At 44.7% G+C, this 27,875-nt stretch overlaps 1 protein-coding gene across 1 annotated transcript in view; it reads right to left on the reverse strand.

Annotated features, from left to right (window-relative positions):
• KCNH1 (potassium voltage-gated channel subfamily H member 1) overlaps window positions 1-27,875 on the reverse strand; it is a 2,382,450-nt gene that overhangs the window by 1,176,601 nt on the left and 1,177,974 nt on the right. The window contains exon 9 of the mRNA XM_069608514.1: window positions 22,553-22,752. Coding sequence (XP_069464615.1) covers window positions 22,553-22,752 — 200 coding nt within the window. The remainder of the gene's footprint in view (window positions 1-22,552; window positions 22,753-27,875) is intronic.

The raw sequence follows: 27,875 nt of genomic DNA on the forward strand, positions 1-27,875 counted from the left end.
AGCAAATTAAATTACAAATGAAATCTCAGCAGAAAGAGTTGGATGAGCCATGAAGCCAAGGTCTTATCAAACAGGAATTGGCTGACATTGGATACAAATTGTGTGAAAGAACATAGACTCCTGTTCAGAAGGCTTGAGCAAAACAAAAGACGTCAGAGGACTATTAGAAAATAATATTAAATACACAAAAAGGCTCGATTTCATGGTGACCAGTCACGTGGAAGGAAGAAATTGGACGATCGAGGTGGTCATACCTTCGCATGAGGTCAGGCTCTGCCTACACTCCTTAAAAATTCTCAAGTACAAACTCAAGGCCAAACTTCAAAGCACTAATTGACACTGGACCATTGAGGTGATGATGGATTGATATATTAATTGGTGGGAAGTTAGTGTTAAAATAAGCCCACTAGCACCTGGATGTTCAGTCTGCATGCTGCTAGACGTAGTTGGAAAAGTACTGACGGGGTTAGAAGCCAACCAATTATAGAGGACCGCATAATTAAGGGTCCTATAGTTTGTGTAGCCAATGGAACGTCGTGTATTTAGTGACATTTATAGTGCCCATTTTGAGGGAAGGGCTCAGTTGCCCCACCTGATGTTAAGAAACCTATCATTTTCTCTCACTGTCTCAGACTAGTATGCAAAATATACTTAGATGTTTCCTTAGACCCAATCACTTTCTCAAATAGGTTTTCTAGTTTGCCACCTAGGTAGTGACGCAGGTCAACACGTCACTGATGACGATTTTATACAATATAACCTCAGTTTCTACCAAAATAAGTCAAGTAAGAGGATCGAGCGAATGCTGATGTTCGTTGTACTCCCTGTTTTAGACAATTGATATTAAAAGGAACTCCCTTTTGCCAAACTACCTGAGTTGTCTTGATTATTGATGTATGAATAAAATCTGCATCCCCATCCATCTCCAGTGTATTGCTACTCATCTTAAAGGGCTGGGGCGACCCAGTTCAAAATCATTACACCATACAGCATCTAATGAAGAAGTCTGTTGAACTTTGAAAGCTCATGCATTGTACCATAGCTGCATGGTCTAAGTGAGGTCAATAACAGGTATCAAAACCTGCAACATGTGTGATTATGCAAAGCACTAAATTATTTCAAGCAGCAGCCTTGAAACTGCTTCAAACAAGCAGTATTTTGGTACATTAGAGAGCCTGGGGTAGCGGCCCTGTAGTTATGGTTAAGTTGCTCACTTTTTGGGCCGCTTATAACCCCCCCCCTGAATGAATCCTCACCAAACATATTTTGGTGCCCTCAGAATGATTCTCAAGTTTGGTGCGGTTTCATCCAGGGGGGGTAATATTATAGGGGAGGTCCCAAAATGTGTGGAAATCCTCATATACGCAATGGAAAAATAAATTTGCTCACGCCTACAGCCCAATCCGCTGGATGAATTTGAACCAAATATACCCAGGAGCAGCAGCTTGGTCCCAAAATCAGGGTTTTGTAAATTTGGTGTAAATCCGTCCAGTAGTTTTTTAAAAAACAGGCAAAAAGTAGGTAAGCAAAATGTGTGATATCTGGGTCCACGGACACCCCTCTTGTTCAATCAGGGCCGGTGTGATGTCTGCAGACATTAGACGAGCCTGCTGATTGGATGGTGACAAAAGTGAGCTCCGTCAGATATTTTGAAAATGGTCACCATGTTGGATTCGCAGACTGCCGATATTGTCCACGGACATTGCGGTAAAAACATATTAACAAACACAACAATGCACTTGGCAAAATAACTAAACAATCTCTGGGGAGGTGAGGGATGACGAGGATGGGATGGGATATGGCCCTAAAAAGCCCAAAATATTTTTTTCTTTTCATGTACAAAGTCTGCGAACAGTCCGGATATTCGGGGCATCCATGCCTATTTCTGAATTACATGGTGAAAAGCAGTTTTTGGATGGCTTATAACTTTGACGCCACTCAATGAAACTGCATGAAATTTTACAATATCATTCTAGACCTGACCCTGAATGGTTCTGCTGTTCTGCTAAGAGGGAGCAACATTAGAGGGAGGGTCCCAAAATATTTGCAAGGCTTATACATTTGGTGCCATTTGATCAATCTTCACAACATTTTAGACCCAGATTTGAATGTGTCTGCTATGTTTGGTGGGATTTTGTCAAGAGGGGGCAACATTTGAGTGGGGGGGTCTCAACATTTTTAGATGACTTATAACGTTGTTGCCATTTGACGAATGTGCACAAAGGTATTTAGAAAGATTATACACCCAACCTTGAATGTTTCTGCAAAGTCTGAATAGAATTTGTCAACTGGGAGGTAAGTTATATGACTATTTTATGTACGTACATTTTGACACTTCAAAAAATAAACATGGACGGATTTGAAGCAAACCCGTGCAACGAGCATTGGCAAGGACCTGAACGAATGCAAATGTGTCTGTGTTTTTTTTGTAGGTACAAAAAATAGTGATATGATATTTATAACACGTGTAACACCCAGAGGTTGATAAGCGCGGACCCAGGGATCGAACCTTTGGTGCTCTTGTTTCCAAGGTGAGCACATTACCCCTGAGCTATCCTCCAGAGAAAGATATACCTTTGGTGACTGAGGTATAGTCTATGTCCATGGAATGGGTTAAAATGAGCATGGCCACCAAGCACCGGCTATGTGGTAACGTGTTCTGAAATTGGGATAGGTTTGAATGGGGAATAAAATTCTGCACGTGGCTACAGCACAAAGTGCTGGACAGGATTGTACCAAACATTCGTGAGGAGCATCAGCAAGGACCTCAAAGCATGCTTTTTGCAAATCTGTCTTGTGTTTTATTTTTCCAAAGTGTCAAAATATAAGAACAAAAAATTGTGATATAACTTTGGTGCCTGGGCAAAGGGCCTGGCCCTGAGCAAGGACAAATGTGTACTCTTATTTGCTTATTGGGGCATGTGGCATGGCCAAAGCCCATGCCCCATGGATTGTGGAAACTGGCCATGGCTGGAAGCCATGAGCACTGGCCATTGGTCACATTATGAGGATGTAGTGGACACTTAATGAGGATGCATGGATGGTGCAGTGGATAACGGAGGTGATTTTGTGGGGCTGGGGTCATGGTCTAACCTCATGCCCTAGGCAATTCAACAATGACTTGCATCCCCAGCATGCTCTGCTGATAACGACACACATCAGTATGCGTTGCAAAATATATGTTTGTACAAGGAGGTTTACAGTTCTTTCATATTTGTTAAAAGAGGAATTATTAATAACTTATATACAGTGTTGTAACATCTTGAAACATTTTCACTCATAAAAACCTATGCAATTCATAGAAAAAATATTGTTAAAGGGACGTTATGGTTAAGTTGCCCTAATAAAAACCTATGAAATTCAGTGAAAAAACTTTGTTAAAGGGACATTATGGTTAATTTGAACTAATAAAAAGCTATGAAATTCAGTAAAAGAAATGTGTTAAAGGGACGTTATGTTATGTAATGTTGTATATATTTATAAAGCGCACATTTGCCCTAGGGCATCATGGCGCGAAACCGCCCGACAGAGAATGGAAAAGAAGAAAGCAGAGAATCGGAACAAGAATGTTTTAAGAGAACGACGAAAGATCAGATACTCAAAAATGGCACAAAGGGAATGAGGAAGAGAATTCCAGGCCCTGGCAGCTGCAACCTATGTGGGGAAAATTGCATCGCAGAATCTGAATCAGAAGAGCAGACTGAGAATGGAGCAGATGAGACAGAACATAAAGAATGAATTTAGCGTGAAGATATTTGGCACCTAATTTGTAAAAAGCTTGATGCACCATGCAGAGCGATTTGAAAAGAATATGCTTCTCAACAGGGAACCAATAGAGTTGAGAAAGCAACATAGACATATGCGCGCCCAACAGAGGGTGAAGTATGTGCCTGACCACAGCATTCTGGAGAAGCTGAAAGCGTTGCAGGAGTTACCAGGGCTGACCAAGGTAGAGCGAATTACAGTAGTCAATCGTCCTAAGTACAAGCACCACCACAACAGGAGCCTGACAGTGGGCCGGAAAAAAAGTACTTTCCACAGAATGGTTTATTTGAAGTGACCAGATTTGCAGACTGCTGCAACCTGATCAACCATAGATAAGGATGAAGCAAATTTTACACCCAGATTTTTTACAGAAAGAACAGTCCAAAAAGACACAGGATTGGAAGTACCAACGACCAAAACCTCCGTCTTTTCGCTGTTAAGTTTTAGCCAATTTGCCGCCATCCAAAATCCCAGGTCCTCGAAACAACCCCTAAACCGTGGAACCGTCTCCGGCTGAGCAAGATCAAGGCAGACCAAAATCTGTGTGTCATCGGCATAGCAGTAATAACGGAATCCATGGACTGAAAAAGACGGAGAAGTGGCCTAATGTAGATGTTAAATAATGTCGGCGAGAGTGCAAAGCCCTGTGGAACACCACAGGACAGGAGGACCGGCTCCAAACAGAAAGGAGAAAGAGAGACAGACTGTGAATGGTCTGCCAGGAAAGCAGAAAACCATGCCAAAACTTAGCCGTAACATGAGGCTGTTTATAATGTTGGTAACAAGATGTCAGGGGTGATCGGGAGACCTATCATGTACTACTTCATGTATTAAAGAATGTACTCATCTAAACAAATAATTATATTGGAGTGTTGCTGTTAATACTGGAACCTAAGCATACATACACATAGGCGATGGCTGAAGCATGCATCATAGAAGTATAAAAGTACAATGCTTTTAATCTGGTAAGTTTGGATAGTTAAATATTGAATACAACCTTATCAGAGTTTTGAGTAATGTTAAACATGGAATAAATAGCTAATAATTCAATTTACTAAATACTTGTGTTAGTACAAACAATGCATATGAAGACCCACAATGCACACAAGTCAGAGGCACATACAAGGAAGAAACAACATCACCAGAAAATTTCAATAACATTAAAGTTCATCATCATGTATACAAATGAATTGTGTGTTTAAGGCTTGCTTATTGCCCCGTATATCTGCACCATGAGCTGAGACCAAACCCCAAGCAAAGTATTTTAAAAACATGAAAGAAGGTTAACATCTAGATACATAGCACCTTTTCAATTTCTATATTCTGACTGTCAGTGAACAAAATCGCCTGGCTTATATATGTCAGTGAACAAAAACAAGTGGCCCAGATATGTGATGTCATCTGTGATGTCATCAATGACATTTGAGATGTCATCTTTGATGTCCTGAGTGTTAGTCTTAGCAGTGCATGGTGGTGGTGCGAGTTATGGTTGCTTAGCTTGCCATAACTGGTCAATTTCTAGAGGGTTTTGGTTTTACTTGTAACCATAACGTCCCTTTAACAAAGTGTTTTCACTGAATTTCATAGCTTTTTCTTAGTGCAACTTAACCATGACGTTGCTTTAACAAAGTTTTTTCACTGAATATCAAATATAATACAGCCTAGATATGTGAGTTATACACAATGATGCCCGATTTACATCTATGCCTTGATGTTTTGTCATGCTCTGTCAGTGGATAACCAGGCTTAATGCCAGAAATACACTCTTAAGGACACCAGCACAAGTGATTAGTTAAACTAAAATCATCATTGTTATGCTAAGGGGATTCAAATGCAGCTTAATACATGTTAGGTGTTTGGGTAAAGAATTATATGATTTCAACCATGCCCTCATTGGGTAAATCAATATATTTAGGATCTGATTCATGGAGCGTTTTCCAATGGGATTGTACCATTCTAAAATGCTTCTGTGAATTAGGCCCTTAATTACGAAAGTAGTATATGATGTCAGATTTGTGAGATGTGAGCAGGAATAGTATAAATCTAGCATGGTACATCTAAGGGCATACATGTGTTCTTCAGGAAGAATGAGACCTTGCCAGACAAAAAGAACATAATAAGATGGTGGACCCTGACAGCCCATGGTGTCCGTGCCCCAATCACGTTCTCAGAATAATAGTAGTGCAGCTAAACCATTAGCAGGAAAAGTCAGATCATTCAGGGTCAGAAGTAGGGAGTAAGGGGAGAGTCTAAAGTCCTATTTAATGACATTCTCAAACAAGAGGATTGCTCTAAAGAGACAAGCTACAAAGCAAGTCCTAAGCTCATATGATCAAGTTGAACATAAGGGAGATTTCATAAACAGAAGAGAGATTCACCAAGCAGATCAGATTACCAAGTTCCAGCGACTAAAGGAAAGCTGGGCCATCCCTTACTGCAGCTGTCCGGTAGCGGTAAGGGTCCAGCAACCTTTAAACCAAGGCAGCTTCATGACATCAGCCTGTCTTGCTTAGTCTTCTACATACATCATCCAAGGAGGTAAGCAATACTATCCCAGGTCAAAGGATTGTGTATAGACCAATAGCAAATAGAGGGAAATCTAAATGAGGGAATTCTAAATGAATTCCTTAGACTCAAATATGTAACAGGCAGCACTTACATTCACTGAGAAATCAACTGTAAATGCAGTTTAGTGTTTGTGCCTCATCAACACACTCTTAGATACATAATACATTAAAATCAATTAACTTTCAGAATTGTGATAAATCTAGTGATGTCAGCACTATTTGCACTGAGGGAGTCTCTCCCCATATGGCCAAGGAAGGGAAGCTGCTACCTGATCTCGACCCTGGGAGTGGATGCCCAAGGGAGGACCATGTGGGGGGGAGACAATCCTAATGGTAGTAAAGTGTACTCACTAGATGGAACACAGTACTCCTACCAGTCACAGGACTTAAACCATCATCCTATAACCATGAGAACAATCCCTAAGAACAATCCCTCCCATAATAGACTCATAAATTGTAGCCTTCTCACCAGTCCTCTAACAATTACTGGGACGAGGGAAGAATAAGAGTCACATCAATGAAGATCACTTTCTCAGTACTGGGACGAGGGAGAGGAATGGAGGAATGGTGGGAACCACTGTGAGCAACCTAGTCTCTTTACAACAACTGAGACGACAAAGAAGTGGGGAGCAACCATGATCACTCCTAATGAAAAGCACTATCAGCGGTCTAGTCTTTCCACAAATCCTATTGGCCAGAACCAAAATAAAAGCAAGGAAAGACTCAGAAAGTGTGAGCGCAGCCTTCCCTGGGAAAATCATGTGGAAGGAGTGAAGCTAGTCCAGAGAAACCAGAAGGGGCAGACCGGGACGCTTACTTGGAGGCAGTGGAATCCCTGACAGAGGCAAGGAGGATAGACTGGCCCAGCAGAAGGAGAAGTAGCTGCTGAGCTGCCCAGCTGACCAGGCGAGCTGGCCCTCACAGTCAGCTGAACCTTCACAGACCCCAGGAGAGACTAGTCTAGCAGAGGGAGAGATAGCCAGCCAGCTGAGGAGGAAAGCTGGAGATCACAGTCTACTGAGTTCACCAGACTGACTTACCTCGCAGGGGAGAGGCCCGTTGGAATCTACAGAGAGAAGGAGAGGGAGGAGCAGCAGGAAGGGGGAGAGCTGCAGACACATGTCTGCCTGCCATTCGGCCACACAGCTGGACACCATGCTGGGGAAGGCAGGCTGCAGCAGAGAGCCCGATACAACCTTAGCAAAGCAAGGAGAAGGTACTGGCAGTTTACTGCAACCAAGGGAAACGCTGCAGGAACTGTGCATTAAGGAGAGAAGCACAGTGGCAATATTGCGCTTAGCCGGGCGCCAAACGAGCTAAATCTATGAAGCAGGCAGAGAAGAGGTGACACCAAAGGCAACCGGTTACCCGAGAGGAAGTGAACGCGTCACTGGGTGGCCGGCGCACCAAAGCTGTTACTTTAAAATTGAACAAAGGGAAAGAAATATACACGAGGAGAAGCTCATAACTAGTGAGAAATGAAAAACACATGAAAGGGAAGATCCCGTTTGGCCTTGTGAACTTTTGTCAAGACAAATGACGTGTTGGGCAGGTTAGTTAACCCAGCCTTCCAAACATCAGGGGCCAAGGGAGACATTTCCCCTGAATACTAAGAAGCGATGAATGTTTTAGATATAAAAGTCCTGGCAGGATATCAGGTGAAGACAAATGTGTCTGTTGTATAAACTGTGAAAAGGAAAAGCCATTTATGAACTATAATAATGTGGCTCAAGGGAAAATCATGTCTTGGAGACCTTGAGCCATGGTTGTGACGTATTAAGAGAAGAAGTTAAAGGAAACAGTAACATTGTGAACTGTGAACAAAAGTGTAAAAAGAGAAGGAAAGGCCCGTGGGGAGAAAGGTGCCTTTGAAACTAGAAGTAAAGAGAACTCTTAGGGAAGGGAGCAAGATCCTCAAGCGACATGAACACTCTAAGGGGTGAGAGGAAGTCCTCTTGGAAACGTGGTGATTCTTTGAATTGGATGTTGAATGCAAAGAACCTAGGGAAGGAGGTTCTCCCAAGAAATGTGAATTGTTGTCCTTGAGGAAAAACATTTTTGTTGTATTTTGAACTCTCATGTTGAACTTTGACCATTTTTGAACACTTGAAGAAGACAGGGAGCATTACCCTTTGCACCTTAGAGTTATATTAGAGTGTGAGGGCCAGAACAGGATAACGGCACAGGACTTACTTTTATTTGAGTATCTTAACATTGGCAGATTCATTAGCTTTTTGTTGAGGTAGAGAAATTCCTCTTAGATTAGGGATTCTTCCAACCCTTTTTCTTTCAAATAAACGTCTTTAGCCAAAACCATGATTAACTTGTGTCCGCATTACATTCCTGGCTCCTCGCAGTATGTATATGAAACTTTCATTTAGGGAGTGCTTGCTCTGCTGACATTACATCTAGCTATGTCCGGGCAACTGGTAGCAGTTGTAAACTCTGCATTAAGGAGAGGAAGCAAAATGACTAGTAGGCATAAATACATTACTCTTTGAACCCATTCATTTCAAAATGAGGTCAAGGAAAAGTTAATGTTACCAGTCCATCCACAGAGAGTTGCACAGATGTGTGTTCTATGGATTGTGCAATCCACAGTCATGTGGCACACAGTGTATCAACATCTGAGGGCCACGGGTCACCAAGAAGATATATTGTGAGATACCAGTGAGTTAAGTGCAGGGTCAGCAGACAGATAAGCTGCCGGAAGGTGGGACTGGGACCTAAATCTGGAAGGGCTGGGAATCAGGGTAGCATGCTGTGATAACAGGAGGTCACACAAGCCAAGTGAGGGTCACATCTCACTCCCGTGCCCTATGTCTACTTTATCAGAAGCCACCTTTACCCTGCCAGATTCCATTTGGGGTTCCAGTGGTACTAAGCGAGAACGAAGGCCATCTTACGCCAATGTGAGGCCCTTCTGAGAATCTGTTGCCTCCCAAAGGACCCTCCATCGGAGGCAGTAGCCTCCTTGCATCTAAAGGTCGCAGCAAGGTGGACCCAGACTGAGACCTTAGTGGACTCGGATTGATTGAGAGGAAGACACAGGAAGAACTAGCAAAGTATTAGCTCTGAGTCGAAACGTGCATTGATTCACTTAGAATGCTTAGTTCCACTGTTCTGTGTTGTGAAGGCTAGAGATTAAACGTGTTATTATATTGCCACCATAGAAAAGCAAATAGTCAAAACTTAACACTGCACTGCTAGTCCTCTCTTCATTTCCCCCGTCCCGCCGCCTACATGCCCTTTTAAAGCCACAGTATATCTGCCAACAACTGTGGACAATATCATGGAAAATAGTACCTTTTCTTTTTGAAACCTTACCTTGTCTATCCATGCAATAACAGGGTTACTTACATGGTTTACAAGATCAAAAGAATGCACCTGACCAATGACCAACTGTATTGATTACTTGCCCACACCAAGTTATCACACACATGAGCAATTACTTCCTTTTGAACCTTTATGTGGCATGTTTGTTTGTTTGTTTATTGTTTGTATGCGCACCCGACCCAGGGTATCTGGGCGCCATGTGACTGCTTAAAAACCACTTTGTTCTCAGCAGGAATAGTTGCAGGCCACTGAAATTAATTTTGGTTGACATTTCTGGGGGAAATATGTTGGCCTCCTGATAGGTCCTTGTATTCCAGACGGTAGTGAATGAGCCTCCCTCACCAAAACCTTGGCGTTGTGCAGGCAGTGTCACCTACCGTGCAGCATTTGAAGGCACGGGGAGCAGAACGCAAGGTAAGTAAGGGAGTTGATGGGGCTGGGCAGACGAGCGGACAAGGCGTGGGATGCGCTGAAGAAATGGGGCCGACCAAAGGAGAGATTCTGGGGGAAAGGTGGGCCCTACCCCAAAACGTTTTTTAAAAAGGACAGTGGCAAACAGGGTCAATGCACCTCTCTCTCTCTCTCTCTCTCTCTCTCTCTCAGTGAGTCGGAGTTCAACAGGGTCAATGCACTTCTCTCTCACTCAGCGAGTCAGAGATCAACAGGGGCATGCACTTCTCTCTCACTCAGCGAGTCAGAGATCAACAGGGGCAATGCACTTCTCTCACACTCAGCGAGTCAGAGATCAACAGGGGCATGCACTTCTCTCTCACTCAGCGAGTCAGAGATCAACAGGGGCATGCACTTCTCTCTCACTCAGCGAGTCAGAGATCAACAGGGGCAATGCACTTCTCTCACACTCAGCGAGTCAGAGATCAACAGGGGCATGCACTTCTCTCTCACTCAGCGAGTCAGAGATCAACAGGGGCATACACTTCTCTCTCACTCAGCGAGTCAGAGATCAACAGGGGCAATGCACTTCTCTCACACTCAGCGAGTCAGAGATCAACAGGGGCATGCACTTCTCTCTCTCTCACTGCATGGGCGTAGGACATGGGGGTATGGGGGGGACAAACTGCCCCCACAATTATAAGTGGGGGATATAATAGCTTTTATCACCCACAGATTATTTGTGTATCTGCTGTAAAATACGACTGCAGGCTGCAGTTGTCATGTAAGCTTGCAAAAGTTAAAGTAGAGCCTACTTTTACTTTTGCACGTTTACAGTAGACTGACTATCTGCAACTTCTGCTGTTGCCCCACGCACTGGAATAACAGTGGCCCCCGCAGCCCCCGCGGTGCAGGGTGCCCCACCAGCACATATCCTGGGAGGAAGCCCCACTTGGAGAAAAGAAAATGAAACATTTTTTTTTGCAAAAAAAATACATTGTTTTTCTTTTTGATTTTACTTTGCATTCATAAAAAAATATTTCTGTAACAGAAATAATTTCTTTATGATGAAAGAGTAATAGGGCTCCCCTCAACCCAATGACGGGTGCGTGTGTGAGTGTAAGGTGAAAGGGTGCACATTTAATGTACAGGTGACTGCCTGGGTGTGCCTGCATGGTGAAAGGGTACATACTTAAATGTATAGGTGGCTGCCTGTGTGAGTGTATGGTGGGTGCCTGAGTGTGTGTGCCTGTATGGTGAAATGGTGCATATTTAAATGTACGGGTGGTTGCCTGGGTGTGCCTGTATGGTGAAAGTGTGCACACTTAAATGTATGTATGGCTGCCTGGGTGTGCTTGTATGGTGAGGGTGCACACTAAAATGTATGGATGGCTGGGTGTGCATGTGTGTATATGGTGCATGGTGTGTGTGCTTGAGTTCAGGGGTGCAACAAAACCTACATTTCGGGGGGGCTAACCCTTCAAATGTTGGGAGAGGCGCCAACTTCACGGGTGGTTGAGGAAGGGCAAACATATTTGTGTGGTGCATCTAATTTCTGTACGCATTTTAATGAGACTATTCTAGTGTAGCTTCAATGTTACAAGCAGTTAACTCTGTCCTTTAAGGTTGAAAGCTCCCACTTATGGACTGCTGTGAGAATTGAGTGGTCTCCTCTACCCTTCCAATCACTCCCCTGGCATGCAAGTACTAAACCCACATCACGATTTCAATTGCCTAAAAAATGAGGAATTTGAATGCAGGTACTAACAGTGAAATGCTTTATGTTAGTAATTGCTGGGCTCTTTTTAACAGCGAAACCCAGGTGCCGTTTAACATCTTTATCCTGGTCTGTCAGGCAACTGCTCTGAAGGTCAGCCAGGTCGAGTCAACATAGCCCAACATTTCGGGGGGTGGAGGGAGTGTTGAACCCCATTCAACTCAATGGTGTTGCACCACTACTTGTGTTTAATGCCTTGATTACTTATTGGTAATCTTCATTACTCCTAGACATATTCTTCCTTGTCCCAGTACTTGCGTTTAAGGCACTCTGCCTCATACACAATTACTGGGATGAGGTAGAGGTACATGGAGATAATGCCTGACTTAGCTACCTGTAATCTTCATTACACCTAGTCCCACCCTTCCTCATCCCCGTACTTACCGGTGAGTCAAGGAGCCTCATACGTTAGCTCTGGGACTACGATGCGGGACGTTGAGGTAATTCTGGGCCAAGGAGCGCTTTTTGGAGGTTGAGGTAGGGGTGGGAGGGAGAGGGGTTGTTTGTGGGGGGGCAGGATTGTCAGACAAATCATGATGGCTGTCCATGTCCAGGCTAAGCAGGCATGATATGTGGTATTAGTGGCTAGAGAGGCATTTTGGTGCAGCCAGTCTAGTAATTCCTCAGTTTGGTATGACTCTTTTATTTATAACTGGGCATTTCTGATAAAGCAGTCCTGCTAAGTATAATTACCTGGCCAGACTGGCATTTGGGTGCTGCCAGACTAGTCGTTTCTTACTGGGGCATTGTATATTTTTCTGGGCATCTGTGATAAAATGATATGATATAAGTCATTTATACTGTGCCTGTACTCAAGTGTTTCTAGGCACGACAAGATACGGGATGGAAGATAGAGGGAGGACAAGATAAACAATCTTACTAGGCCTTGTATCATTCAGATCGTGCATGTGCGAGAACGAGAAGTGCAAGGGGAAAGGGAGGTGGGAAGTGCAAGGGAGAGGGGAGGGAAAAACAGGGCATCAAGGCTCTGAGTAAGTGCAGTCAAGGCAGTGCGCATCTGGGTAGTGCAAGGAGAACAAGGGACTGTAGGGTTACAGTTACAGCCCCTAAGTGCGTGGTAGTCCCAGAGGCAGTTCAGGGGTGACTGATCAAGAAAGAGTCTGGACATAGTGAGACTCTGAGGGTAGCCCAGCAACCAGTCGGTACAGCAGACAATTAGGTCAGGTTGGCCAGCAGGGGAGGGAGAGAGAGAAAGCAGAGGAGAAAAGGAACATTTTGAGCTGCTTCTGGATCTTCTGGTGGTCCAGCCCAAGTTAGAGGGGCAGGGTGCCTTTCCAGAGGGAGGCACCTGCATAGGAGAGAGATCTACCCCCCACTCTCTGTCTGGGGAAGCATCTAACCCTTAGAGAGTTGGCGGTAGCTGAGCGAAGGGCTTGATAATGAAGGTATTTTGGAAGAGAGCATTGGATGTAGTGTGGGACCGGATGCAAAGGGTCTTGAACTTGATCCTTGCAGCAACCGGGAGCGAGTGGAGAAATTTCAGGGCTGGAGAGATATGATCCCTGGGCTTGAGGTCAAGGATAAGTCTTGCAGTCCTGTTCTGGATTAGTTGCAGAGGGCAGAGAGTAGAGGAAGGCAGGTTGATAAAGAGGCTGTTTCAGTAGTCCAGCCTAGAGAGAGCCAGGGCTCTGGAGACAGTGTGCTTCTGGGGGAAAATGAGAAAGGGAAGAGTCCCTTTGAGGAGGAGCAGCTGGTAGTGGGACTTCTTGGCGATTTCCGAGATGTGAGGAGAGAAAGAGAGAGTGGACAACGTTTTTTGCCTCGCAGGAAGGCAAAGGAAGAGGACCCAAGGCAGGCAGCCAGAGTGCGAGAGGGAAAGCAGGGGTCCCAATGAGAAGGATCTCTCGGGGGATGTGCACCAATCCTGAATTGCGGATAGACAGTCAAGAATGAGAGAGAGAGAGGAGAGGAGTCTGAGGGGAGCCTGAAGGAAAGCTGAGTTTCATCTGCATAAGAGGAGAAGGTAGAGATCAGGTGGCCAAAGGGGCCAAGAAGAGGTTGAAAAACCAGGGTGAGATCAGAGCCCTGTGGAACGCCACAGGTATAGAGAGATGTGGCAGAGAGAAAGGGACCAAGTTGCACCTGGGAGGGGCAGTCCAATAGGAAGGAGGTCAGCCACTCAAGGGACTGATCCGTGATGCCCAGGTTCTCATGGAGTCGATTGATCAGGATGGCGTGGTTGACCGTGTCTAAAGCAGAGGAAATATCAAGGAGGATGAGGACAGAAGGAATGCTGTAATTAAGGTTAGAGAGCAGATCTTCACGGTTGTTCAGGAGAACAGTTTCCGTGCCTCTGGCAGCTCTGAAACCAAACTGATGGTCATGGAGACAACCAACTGATTCAGTGTGATGAGTAAGCTGGAAGATGGGCAGTTTCTTCCAACAGTGTGCTCAGGGATGGGGCCAAGGGGATTGGGTGATAGTTTGCCAGGCAGGCAGGAAAGGCAGACGGCTTCTTGAGGAGTGGGTGCACAAGGGAGTGTTTAAGGGAAGAGGGGAACGTTCCAGTGGTGAAAGAGTGATTACAGAAATTGGCCAAGGCTGGAGTGAAGGTGTCAGTATGGTCCTTGATGGTTCTAGAGGAGCAGGAGAGCACCTGTTTGGACAACACTTTCATAGATCGGACTTGTCTAGAAACCTCCTCAGGTATTGTCAGAGAGAAAGAGGAGAAAGGAGGAACAGAAGTAGAGCTGGCCAAAGGGGGGCCAAGAGAGGAAGAGGGAGAGGAAGAGGAGATGGGGGACAGGATTTCCTGGGTTTTAGCAGAGAAGTGAGAGAACAGAGCCAAACAGAGGGCCTGGGAGGGAACAGGAGAGGTAAAGACCGCAACAGGATTGACCAGTTACTTGCAGATTTTAAAGAGTTTGGCCGTGTTGTTAGCAGCCACAGAGATGCGTGCTTGAATGTGTGTTCTCTTCTTGATGAGTATTATTGCTTCGACTGGCATTTTGGTGCAACCAGTCTAGGTTTAACATTGTGTGTATGCCATTGTGTGATATTGCCCACGACTGCACACCTACCTCAACTACCCCCTTGTAGATCTGGTAGGCATCCGCTCTTAAGACTGCATTATACCAACATGCCCCCCACTAACAGCCCAATAACCACGTATCCGCTCAAGTCCACCTTGCTTATCCTACTTGCAAGAATACTGCCCACCATACTCCACATCACACGGCATACCGGTGGGAATGTTCTCAACCACACCACCGCCTCCCTCCACTACCCTAACCACTACAACTCCATAACCATGCCTTCAACCGCTCACCACACCAACCCTTACCTTAACAACCCAGCCTTATGGCTCCAACACTTTGCATCTAGACCTTTACCGAACATGCCATGCTCCATTACCTTGAGAAATGCCAGACTTGGCTCTCGACTCATTCACACCTCCCATCACTCTGCGCATCTTAACAAACAGCCGCTGACCTCCACCTCGACTTCACCCATGCCAAACCCATCATCACCTCATTCTAACCCCCCCAACACCAGCAATATTAAGGGTGTGTTAATTAATGTCAGATCACTCACGGCACATGCCTTAGAAGTGGCTGACCTTATCCAAACTCTCGACCTTGACTTCTTGGCTGTCACCGAAACCTGGCTTCACGCAGCCTCTGGCCCACTACTCTCTCCGGCCATCCCTCCAGGTTATAACATTATCAGACATGATCCTAATTCTAACCAGTCCAAAGGTGGTGGCATTGCCATTATCCACAAAAATGCTCTAAATTTCCACCTCTCCGCTGCACACCACTTCTCCTCTATGGAAGCACTGACAGCCAAACTAGCCGTCACCCCTAACCACTCTATCACCTTCCACCTACTTTACCGGCCTCCGGGGCCACTGTCCACCTTTGCTGAGGAACTTTCTAACATCATCAACCATAACACCAAAACCAAATCCCAAGCATCGATATTAGGGTACTTTAACCTTGGCCTTACTGATCCTAATGACACAGCTGCCACGACCATTGATAATATGCTTATGAATGCAGGATTCATACAGCTCATTAATCAACCTACCCACGCCAAGGGTAGAACCCTTGACTGGCTAACCGCCCACAATTATCCCATCAATATCATGTCCAACCAACAGTGTGCATGGACTGACCATAATTTAATCACGTTTAACATTCAGTCCAAACCTGTCAGTCTCTCTCCTAGCATTGCACCTGCCACTGCCACTCACAATAAACGTGACATTACCTGCGACAGACTCCTCCCCCTCCTCCTTCCTGCCCTCAATGTCCAGGTTCGTTCTTGCTCTGACCCCACGGCTCTGGTTGACACCTTTAACCTCGCTATGCAAAAAGCGTTAGACATCATCGCCCCATCTAAAAAATCCAAACCTCAAGCCCACCTGAACTCCTGGTTCATACCCCAGTTTAGAATCCTGCGTAAAGAAAAAGAAATTGCGAAATCACATTGGAAAAGCAACCAGTCAGCAGCTAACAAGTCGTGTCTCGTCCTAGCCACCTTAATTACAAGGAAGCCATATTCCAGACTAAAAAAGACACCTACAATAAACGTATCGAACAAGACAAATCCAACACCAAAGAATTGTTTAGAATCCTAAAAGAACTTGAAACTCCTGTCACTGCGCCAGATACGTGCATCAAAGATAGCACCTGGTGCACCAAAATCCAAGAGGCTCTCCTCGGCAAGATTGCCACTCTCCAAATCAAAATCAATAACAAACAAACGAACCTACAATCTAATCCACAACCCAATCCTATCCCCACCTTAAACCACTCCATCCCAGATTCTCTGACACCTTTTAGCTTCTCTCCACTCTCCATCTGTGAAGTGGAAAAGATCATCGCCAGCCTTAAACCGTCCAACTGCGACCTCTGCCCGGCGCCCATAATTAAGGAAGCAGGTCATGACCTAGCGCCATTCATCACCACGTTCATCAACTCTCCCTTTAGCTCTGGGATTGTACCTGACAACCTAAAGGATGTGTGGGTAATCCCTATACTGAAAAACCTACCCTGGACGCTAGCATACCCACAAACTACAGGCCAATCACTACGGTCCTGTTTTTACTAAAAATCCTCGACCGAGCAGCATATCTGCTAATTCAAGATTACCTTGAATCTAACTAACTTTTGGGATTTAGGCAATCTGGGTTTCGGCCACGTCACAGCACCGAAACCGCCCTTATAGATTTAAAAACACAGATTGAAGATCTAAAAGACAAAGGCAAACTTGCTCTTTTACTGCTCTTAGACCTCTCAGCGGCCTTTAATCTTGTCAATCATGACATTCTCTGTCACCACCTCAAATCAGCTGCACACTTTTCCGACAAAGCTACAACCTGGATTAGCTCCTTCCTAGACAATAGATCAATGCGTGTGTTCTCCCCACTAGCAGCCGCCCCACCTGCACCTGTCTCCTGTGGTGTGCCACAAGGATCTTGTGTCTCACCCACATTGTATAACGTGTTCACCAAACCTCTTTTCGATATTTTGGACTATCTGGGTGTCACTTACACCAACTACGCTGACGACACCCAGATACTAATCCCTATCTCAGGTCACTACACTGCTGACTCCCTCGCTGTCAATGCCATCTACCAGGTCATCCAAGCGTGAATGGCACAGCACAGACTCTGTCTAAATGACGAAAAGACAGAGCTGCTTATTCTTGGTTCGCCACAAAAACTTACCAAACTCGACCCAGCATTTAAGTCCTTCATCATCGATGGGAATACCATCCCAACCGCCAAGGACACAAAAACCCTAGGGATCTACATTGACTCGACTCCGTCCCTGTCCAGACAAACTAACTCAGTCTCATCTGCAGCGGCATATACCTGCAAGCTTATCTCAGCCTGTCGCCCCTTTCTCTCTGCTACCAACTATTACCTTGGCTAGGACCCTTGTATTATCCAAGTCTGATTACTGCAATGCACTTTACCCAGGCACCAATCGCTGCAACCTAAATAAGTTACAAATTGTCCAAAACAATGCAATTAGAGCTGCCCTCAACATTCCCAGGCATCAACACATTTCCGACACTAGACGCAACATTCACTGGCTCTCAATCCCACACCAAATTTCCTTGAAAACCCTGACTCTGACCCACAAATGCCTTCACAACCAAGCTCCCTGTTACCTGGCCAACCGTTTTGCCCTCCACAACTCCATCAGACCTCGCAGAATGGCTCATTCAAACAGCCTTGTCGTTCCACGCTTCAATCTCCAAAGATCAGGTGGAACCAGCTTCCCTATTATGGCAGCTAAATTATAGAACACGCTTCCTAACGAGTTTAGAGCAGAACCCTCCTTCTTGAGATTCAAACACCTTACCAAAGCCTGGTTGTCCGCCCAAGACATCTAGCACTGTGCTCTCGGCTGAACTTGTACATAGCCGCACCCTTGTATATACATTCTGCTTGTCCTCTCACTGTTATTATTATACCTGTAAACTTTGTAATATACTTGTAAACTTTGTAATTATTGCTCTGTCTGTTTTTCTCATGCTGTAACTAAGTGATGCGCCCGGTTGCCCCTGGGCCTGGTGTGCTATACAAATAGGTATGTCTAAATGAGGCCTTGCATGCTTTACTGTAATGTTATTACGTGTCTACACTGTTCTACATTGTGCAGCCAGTTGGACATGTTTTCATTTTGGTATGGCATTTTGATAGCAAAGCATTAATGTTCCTGTGCACTGTTGGTGACCTGCATGTATTGGATTGGTGTTAACCTACAAAACCAGTGCAAACACTCTGACTTTTTAGCCAATTTGTCACAGAAAGTGTGCTGTATATTGCATTAAAACACATATTTATATCTTTCTCCTAGTGCAGTGTGTGGCATACCCCATCAACAGCACATGTGTGCGTATTGCGCAAGCGTGATAATATAGGCCAGCCCAGAGGGTGACGCGACCCATGATTTGTTGCTGAGTTGGGGGGCCCCTCAGCATGGCTCGCAAGGGGGCCCCCACATTTTGTGTTATGCCACTGGCACTGGGCCTGCGCATAATGAACATGCCCAGGCCAGGGAACAAACAAACTGCACGTACCCTACCTGCGCAGTGCACTGCTGCGCAGCCTCAGCCTTCGTTTTTCAGAACGAAGGAGAAGCCAGGCAGCGACGCGTGCTGCAGTGACTCTGTGCTTGTGACAGTGTGTTTGCTATTGAGTGAGAACAGGCTGGATTTTGGGGGTAGAGCCTCGGCAGTACATGGGTTTAGTGACTTCTGTGTCTGTCCCCCCTTCCAAATATCCATGCTCCTTACTATTTCTTAAGAGTTAACGCTTGCGGGTATCAATGGGCCCTTTTAAGGTCATGGATCTGGCATGCCTGTTCCAGCTTATTCTGAGAAGCTATATGGAGTGGTTGGTCATGCAGGGCGTGCAAGAGAAAACCTGTGAAATGTAAGCCAGGATATCGAGTGTGCTCTGAAGACTGAGGAGAAAGGGTTGAGTAACTGTAGATGAGAGTTGTGGGGTACTGGCCATGTGGGAATGGTAAGGGAGGGACTGGGGTGCAGTAGAGTGCGGGGCTGCAAAGTGAAAAAGGGTAGAAAGGGTGCAGAGGACAGAAAAAGAGAGGAGCAAGGGAGAGGAGAGATGGGAACAAGAACGTAGTGCAGATGAAAGGTGGGGATGGTTTGCAGCATGGGTTGACCAGTGTGTGCAGTGGAGAGAGGGGTGCAGGAAAGACCAGAACACAGGGAGAGTGGTGTAGGGCAGAAATGGCATAGGAGGTGCTTCGGGTTTTGCAAATGAGAGAGAAGTACAGACAAGTGAGAAAGTGCAGAGGACAGTGTGTCAGAGGAGTGACTTGGTGTGGGGTGCAGGGAAGGGACGTGGGAGAAAAGGGTGTACAGCAGATGAGAATGTGGAGTAGAGAAGGGTACAGAGGGGACATTTGTACAAGGAAGAATGGTGCCTCGCCTCATGTTCCCAGATAAAGGGTGGAGTCACAAATGCGTCTTCTTCTAACGCTTGATCCATGATCATGAGGCCTGAACGAGGACGATTAGAAGTCATTTGTTGAAATAATTGCAGCTATATACACTACACCATATCTGTCTGTGCATTGATTGGGCCTGATAATACACAAAGTGGCCCCCCTCTCCCAGGTGCAGGCTGGCATGGGGAGGATTTATTTGAGGGAACGTGGGAGCTCGGGCTTGGTGCTCTCCCACTGCCCCAGTGTCATCTGCGCTCCTGTCTGGGTCCTCTCCAGGAAGAGACAGTCACAGTAGGCTGTTCCTGCATCAACTCCCTTTTCACTCAATCCTACCTGCAGCCTCGGTCTAAAGTCAGGGCTAACCTTAAATGAGGTATGTATTCACCTCTGACCTGTCCTGTAGTGGGAGCTGGTGCCAGGGTGTGTGGCATCTTGCCTTGCGACACAGCATCATGTTATTTGGCCTATTTTAGCAATTTTCATGGGTATTTGGTGGATGGATGCCACGCGAGCCGCAGACTCATTTTACACCATAACCTATTCCTTTAAAAAAACACAAGAATTATCTATAAAGGGCACGTACAGTGCCAGTTCTGGTTTAGATAAAGGCACTGACTTAGGGATGTTTACTACAAAGCCCTGTGTAGTTAATAACTTAATTGGAGTTGGGAACATACTACTGGTGTAATACAAATGTCTTATCCTGGGATGCCTTCATCCACTCCTTTTCATCTTAATTGTTCATTGCACTTGCACTATCTGAAATGTTGTCAGGCTAATTATGATAGTTATTCTTCACAATCTTAATTGTTTCAAGGACCTGTAAGAATGTAACTGTATTTCTCCCATGCCCCCTCCTCCCCTTGAAGCACTTTGAAACACATGGGGCCTCATTACGAGGCTTCAGCTCCCGTAATGAAGGGTGCCGGTACGGGACAGTCACCCTTCATTACGGGATGCACAATTACGAGGTTCCCTTTGCGGGACACTGTAAGGACGCCTGGTAAAACCAGGCGTCCTTTCCGGGTCCCGCGAGGGGAAGAGGGAGGTAATAACGGGCCATTTGTAATGTGCCCATTATTACCTCCCTCCCCATCCCCATTGAGCCCTATGGGGGCTCAAATGGGAATGGGGATGTGTTCCTGCAAGGAGGAATTACCGGGTCCTCCTATGTCGGAATGACCCGGTAAGTCCTTATTGCAGGAACCCGGTATTGGAGCCCGGTATGGAGGCAGCCATGGCGCTAATAGCACCATGGCTACCTCCATACTCGTAACAAGGCCCATTGTGTAGAGGCGCTATACAAATAAACAATCAATCAATCAAAAATCAATCAATCACTCTATCAGCACAATGCATTTCCTTCAAGTCCTGCTAAAAACCAGCAATGGCAAGTGTTTGCTTGTCCATACATATTGGGCATTTTCCCGGCACTGCTATTAAATGTTCAGGTACTTGCACCATTTTGCAGCTGCTACCATCAGTGGGTACCTAATACCAATATGGTGATGCTTGAAAAGGCCCTTTTCCAACGCTTGTTTTAAAATAGGGATGCAACTGCATTTTTGGTACCCATCACCAGCTGAATAATGAGTTATAGACAAGTTTTAATGGAGGCCACACTTGTTCCGCTATCTGTGTAAATCCAGTGAATACCTTGGTGCCGAGGTATGATTGGAGCCCATACACAGTTGTAAAGTGTTCCATCATTGAGGGTTCAAGTGGAATAGGATAGGAAGTTTTGGCGAAACTTCATAAAGCATCTGCACTTGAAGCGCAGGTGAGAGTATTATAACAGATCTCTCTAAAGGTCCATCGCTGGGAGGATTTTATACTCTGAACTGCTTTTCTTTTTCTTAATTTTCTTCTGTTTTCTTTTCTTCTTTTCAGTGATGATATATGTAATTTAATACGCACTGCTATTTTGATTTTGTGAAAAGTCGAGTTCCTTGACTAAAACACAACAAATAAATGTAAAAAACCAAAGTCCCCAAGGTGTCCCCTGTCCCCCCCAGATTTTATGGGTCTCCTACACCCCTGTCTCACTGAGAGAGTCAGAGACCAACGGGGGAAATGCACTTCTCTCTCGGTCTCTCACTGAACGAGTCAGAGATGAACAGGGACAATGCACTACCCCCCTCTCTCCCTGAGTGAGTCTGAGATCAACAGCAACAATGCACTCCTTGCTCTCTCTTTCTCACAAAGTGAATCGGTGAACAACAGAGAAAATGCACTCCCCTCTCTCTCTTTCTCTGTCACTGAGCGAATCAGAGATCAATAAGGACAATGCACTTCTCTCTCGCTCTCTCTCTTTCAAAGTGCGAGTCAGTGATCAACAGGGACAATGCACTACCGCCCCCTTCTCTCTCTCTCCCTGAGTGAATCAGAGATCTCTCTCTCTCTCTCTCTCTCTCTCTCTCTCTCTCTTCTCTCTCTCTCTCTCTCTCTCTCTCTCTCTCTCTCTCTCTCTCTTTCTCTCTCTCTCTCTCTCTCTCTCTCTCTCTTTCTCTCTCTCTCTCTCTCTCTCTCTCTCTCTCCTTTCTGCCTTAAAATGACAAGCACGTGACCAGCACTGGCTCAGCCCTTCTAAAACATATACATTTTGAAGTTGGGTCCCTTTTACTGTAATCTTAGAGCTGCAAATTTGACTGCTTTTTTATTTTACTTGGTAAATAGCACATTATTCGAGTGCTGGACTCTGGGCTAAAGAAAGACCATTTTGCCGGGAGACAGTAAATCCCCTGTACGTGTTCAGCTCTTACCTTCTCCGTATCAATTCCTCTGGACATGGACCACGTGGAGACAATGTAGTCCATGACGCGTTCACTAAGGCCTTTCGGCACCTGGTAGAGCTTGAGAAAGTCCCGGACACTGTTCAGCATTTCATGGTACCGGTTTGTGTTTGCGTACATTTGCTGGAAGATTGTTGTAACGTTTCCAAAAATTGTTGCATACAAGAGCGCTGAAATAAATCCAAAAAGTAGATTTTTTAAAATAAACAATTGATTTATTTTGTTGGTTTTTACAATGTATCCCTGCAGCCCATTGTGTTCAACATTCTCTATGGAAAATGTCAATAAAACGTTGCATCTGTCACCCCTCTGATGTTACACCTGGTGACCCAGCAGCAGCACCTCCCAAGCGCATGCATCTCTTTCTCCCAATCCATGATTATTTCACAAATGTAAGTTAAGTTTGTATTCCGATTCATCTTGTCCGTCTATACACATCAAATACATTGAGCCTCATTCCGAGATTGGAGGTAGCCACAGCGCTATTTGCGAAATGGCTGCCTCCAATACCGGGGCCGGCACCGGACTGGTTCAATGGGGACTTAACGGTGCATTCCAACCCTGGAGGGACCGGTAAGTCCCCATTGAATCCACCATTCCCCATTCCCATTTGAGCCCCCATAGAGCTCAATGGGAATGGGGAGGGCGCTAATAACGGGCTCGCGAATAGCAGGCCCGTTATTAGCGCCCTGGTCCCTTAGCGGGACCCGTAAAGGACGTGTGGTCAGACCACACGTCCTATACGGTTCCCGCTAAGGAACCTCGGAATTGGGCGGTAAGGGATTACCGGCCCCGGTCTCCTTACCGGTGCCCAGTATCCCTTACCGCCCAACTTGTAATGACCCCCATTGTAATGCAATTCGTCAAAACTTGAGTTATTCACATTATCAGCAGTTATCATGAAAACCTGATTTGGTTGGGGCTCTTGATGACTGGACATTGAGACCCCTACACCAGGGCACCTAACCTGGGGCAGTGTTGCACCAAGGTTTCATTGCAAATCAATAGCAGCTGCAATCCTTGGTGACCAGCCAGAAGCTTGTTAAAACCTGTAGTAAAGGTTTCGAAAACGCGAACAAAATGAGGGACGGGATTTGTGATCCTTACTGTAGATCAGCTTCTCGCCAATTCAGGTTTCAACCCACTCAAAATTTTTAGGATAGCCACACAAAATACACATTAGTGCAGGGTATCTCTGTCTCAACATAATCAAAGGTTATCCAGAAAACCTGGTGTGGGTGATGCATAGGTGTAATTTTGGGGGTTTATAAGGGTGTTTGTCCACCCCACCTTTTGTGGCACGCCAATTAGTCCCATCATTTGGCGAGGGTTCCTTACATTTAGATGTCATGCCCCCGATCCCAACATTTTCAGAAAAGGGACTCCAATAGGTTGAGGCTCTTAAGGCCTGAAAACCCCTGATTTAGAGAATCAGAAATGCACATCATAAAAAAAATGTTTTTTGCAATACAATTCCAAAATCTCAGTCTCTGCATGTGGCCATCCATTTATAATCATTGTGATCATCCACACTGGTAGACTGGTGAGTTAAGCATTTGCTGCTTTGATGCATTGCCCAATTGTAGGGGACACATGTTCAGATCCTAGCGGGACAGACCCACCAAGAATGTCATCGGTCAGATGTCAATTTATTAAGTTCTATTAAATTGGGTAATGGGAATACCCATTAGCTATTGTGCTACAAAATGACAAAACTTTCATTGTAAACATATAGAAAATGTGGAATGTATTGACCCACTTTTGCTCTGCCATGCGGCCTCCCTGTGTCTGATGGTGCCAGAAACATCAAAATGGCCGCAAAACCCTTGTGCGCGCTAAAACCTATGAAAATCGCGCTTTGCAACACGAAAAGATGGCTGCCGATCTGCCATGCATGTTGTCAGTGGTGGAACAGAAAGCGCACTCCTGAAACATGTCACTGGGCTGCCCAACAAGTAAAAATTGAGCGCAGAGGGAAAAGCAGTGCTTTGGTGAAGGAAATTCAAAATCTTGCTTTGAAATCTTTTTCATTGGTTGCTGAAACTGCAGAATGCTGGTATAAAACACCCTCAAACATCCAATATTTTTGCTGGGTGTTACAATTCATTTAGTTCAAGAAATCATGGTGATATTACTAATGTCCTGAAAAGCTGAATTTGTCATCAAAACATCCCCAGCAAATGTTGCCTGCCTGTGGAATCTGTCAAAATTTGGGGGCAGTACCCCCGGCCGCCTGATTACAGCTGTCAGAAGTCTGCTTTAAAACTGTAAACTTATACAACTGAAATCTAATGTCTGAAATTTAAGTGACCTGTTATTGAGAGTAGCCTAGGTTGTAACTGTTTTAATCCCATGGTTTAGAATCCAGAATAAGTGTTCTAGCTGCTTGTTTTGAAAACACAAGTTTATTTTAAACCAAGAAAAAATTACAACAGAAATAACTTTTGGATTTAAGCCTGACTCAAAGCCACCAAATCAGTATAACAGCTACCCCACAGAGCCCAGGCCTCTGTCTCCATCAGGAAATCACACCTATGTGATGATAATGGGGTGGGGGAAGAATTTGGGTTGCCAGAGGAAGAAGACAATGGACTTCCTCCAGTCAAAGGAAGGCTAAGTGTGAAGGGTCGTAAAATGGCCTGGGTCCAGGAGGAACTGGGAGGAGACTGCTTCTGAGCTGCAGGGAGAAGAAGGAGGTGGAGACAAACACCCATTCGTGGCTGGACATTTACAAAGAACATTTTGTTTAAATACATATAACTTACTATGTAAAATTGTGAAAATGATAGCAATAGCAGTATTGTTAATGTGATTTCTGGATGCACGGGTGAAAAGGCGCCAGAACTCTGTGACATGTTCTAGGAAGGAACGGCGGAAATTGTAATATTACACCAAATGTATTTTTGATAGAAGCATGAAACTTCATACCCTTATGCCCATATGCAATGCGCACATTTGTGGAAATTTGCTCCGAAATTGGATATTGTGTTCCGGACAAAAAGGGCAAAATTCTGTAAAAAGCAGACACAAGATCTTACAGCGATGAGGTTTGGAGGAGTATCTACTACACAAAATATGTAATCTATGTATGTTATTGTTATAGAGGTTGCACATATGGAAAGATGTATTGTACCAAAAGTAGATTTTGTGATCAAGAGGCGAGGGGTGGACTCTAGGCCTCGTAAAACCACATCATCATGATGACACACTGTTTTTCTCCTCTTATTAAGGGAGAGAGGAGACCCTGACCAGTCCCTAGCAAGGGGGCACGCTTAGGATAATCCAGCACACACACCCCTTTATCATAATCATAAATAGAGACAGCTCAGCACTGAAAAAATGACACACAGATTCACCCACTAACCGATTGCTTGCGGAGCACCTTGAAGCAGAACCATCCATCTTCCTTGCTCCAGACTCCAAAACTTGAAAAGCAGAAAGACCCATCATATAGCTGAACCATTTCAGCTAGGCCTTAAATTTAAAGAACCAGAAATTACCCCAAAAACCTAAGGGGAACAAAAGAAACAGCCGGGCTGTGCTGTACTGCTTTCCTGCTGAAAAGAATTATTACCAGAACCAAGAGATCCAATCCAGTTTTGCCTTGCTGTGACCAGGACCATTGCAGACCTGATCCAGTCCATACCATGCTGTGAACAGACCCAGTCCAATCCGGTGTGCCCAGCAGTCTGTCCCAAGACCAGAATCCCTGACTAGAATCCCTGACGGTTCTGTTTGAAACCCATATAGTGAGTATCTATAGATAGAACTGTGTCACTAGCCTATGTACCTTGCTTAGTCAATCCCAATCTTAAATCCATCCTCTCTCGTTTTCAGAACCGGTAGGGTTAGGAGTATTTTTGAATTGTCAGAGCTTTTCTTGCGCTAAGTTACTCTCATTTGTTTTCTAAAATCATAAATCATTAGTGTTGTGTATAAATAAATTGAATCCCAGAAAGAAAGTGAGTATCCACCACATGAAGGGTCCCTGGCCAGGACTTTGGAGATTCATGTGTGGCATTCTCTTTTTCTATAGTCATAATCTAGTATAAGAAATCCCATTTGTCTTTTAAAAGTGCATTCCTGTTTTCCCTTTCTTACGCCTATCTGAAAAAAACGACCTCCACTAAACCATCCATAACTCATTCAATTTTTGTGCTAGAATCAGAATTTCAACGTCTGATTGGAGCTAACATCCACAGCTGTATCCAAATCCATATAGTTCTCCCGTAATCGTGAGTATCGCACGCTGAAAAGTTTGCCGCACATTTTCGTTTAGGGAAATTCTGACACGTGTAAAAACAGCTTTTGATTGCTTCTGACATCAATTTTAAGATTTCACATTGATTGTTAGTATTAAATCATTGCTAGTGTTTGTCTATAACTATCCAAAGTGGCTGCCATAAGAATTTAAACAATTTCAGCAAATTATCCCATTTTTTGTGTTTTTGCCCAATCCATTTTGACAGCCTGCCAATCAATTTCATTTTCCTTTTATGTTGCTGGTTGGTAAATTGGGATTGATATATTGTTTGAATTTTGCCATTCCTGAAACCTTTACTCTCCTCCTATCTCTTATCTCTTTACGTTGTCTATTGGGGGGTTGAGGGGTGTGCAGGGGGAAATAGTAACAACTCTATTATCTGTTCTGAACACACACACAAAAGTATTATTTCTGTGCTGAATTGTTTTGCTCACTATTGCTCCTTATGATTAAAGAGATTGCTTAGTGTTACATCACCCCATTGGTGATTATTGTATACCCATTAAACATAGTGTGATTAATTTGTAACTACATTAATAAATATTTTAACTTTGCAAACCAGCCTGATTCTTGGTTCAGTGTGACCACGGGGGGGAGGGGGGTGGATTCCAAGAGAGGGGCGTGATATGAGTGGTACATCGTTCAGAATAAAATAACTTTTAGACACAAATAAATAATGATTTCAGTTGTGCATTAGACGCTAGGCGTTGACTTAGGTGAAGTGCCGGATTGAAATCCCTTACAAAAACAAGTTATTATTGCAATTGCTGGCATGATTTTCATCCAGAACACATTTACTAGAACCTAACCTCCAACCCAAAGCTATTTCAGAAGATTCGGTAGAGCTGTTGCACGTTTTGCATTACATTACAAACTCGAACTTCATTTTGAAGGTGTTAGATAAAATTGCTACTATTCAACTGCAAAAACATGTGGAAGACCTGAAGTTACTGCTTAAACAACAAACTGGCTTCCAGGCCTCCCACAGCACCGAATCTGCCATGCTGGACCTTCAGTCACACATGCTGG

Source organism: Ambystoma mexicanum, chromosome 4q, assembly GCF_040938575.1.
Source record: "Ambystoma mexicanum isolate Mex_15411 chromosome 4q, UKY_AmexF1_1, whole genome shotgun sequence".
In the NCBI taxonomy this organism is placed as follows: domain Eukaryota; kingdom Metazoa; phylum Chordata; class Amphibia; order Caudata; family Ambystomatidae; genus Ambystoma; species Ambystoma mexicanum.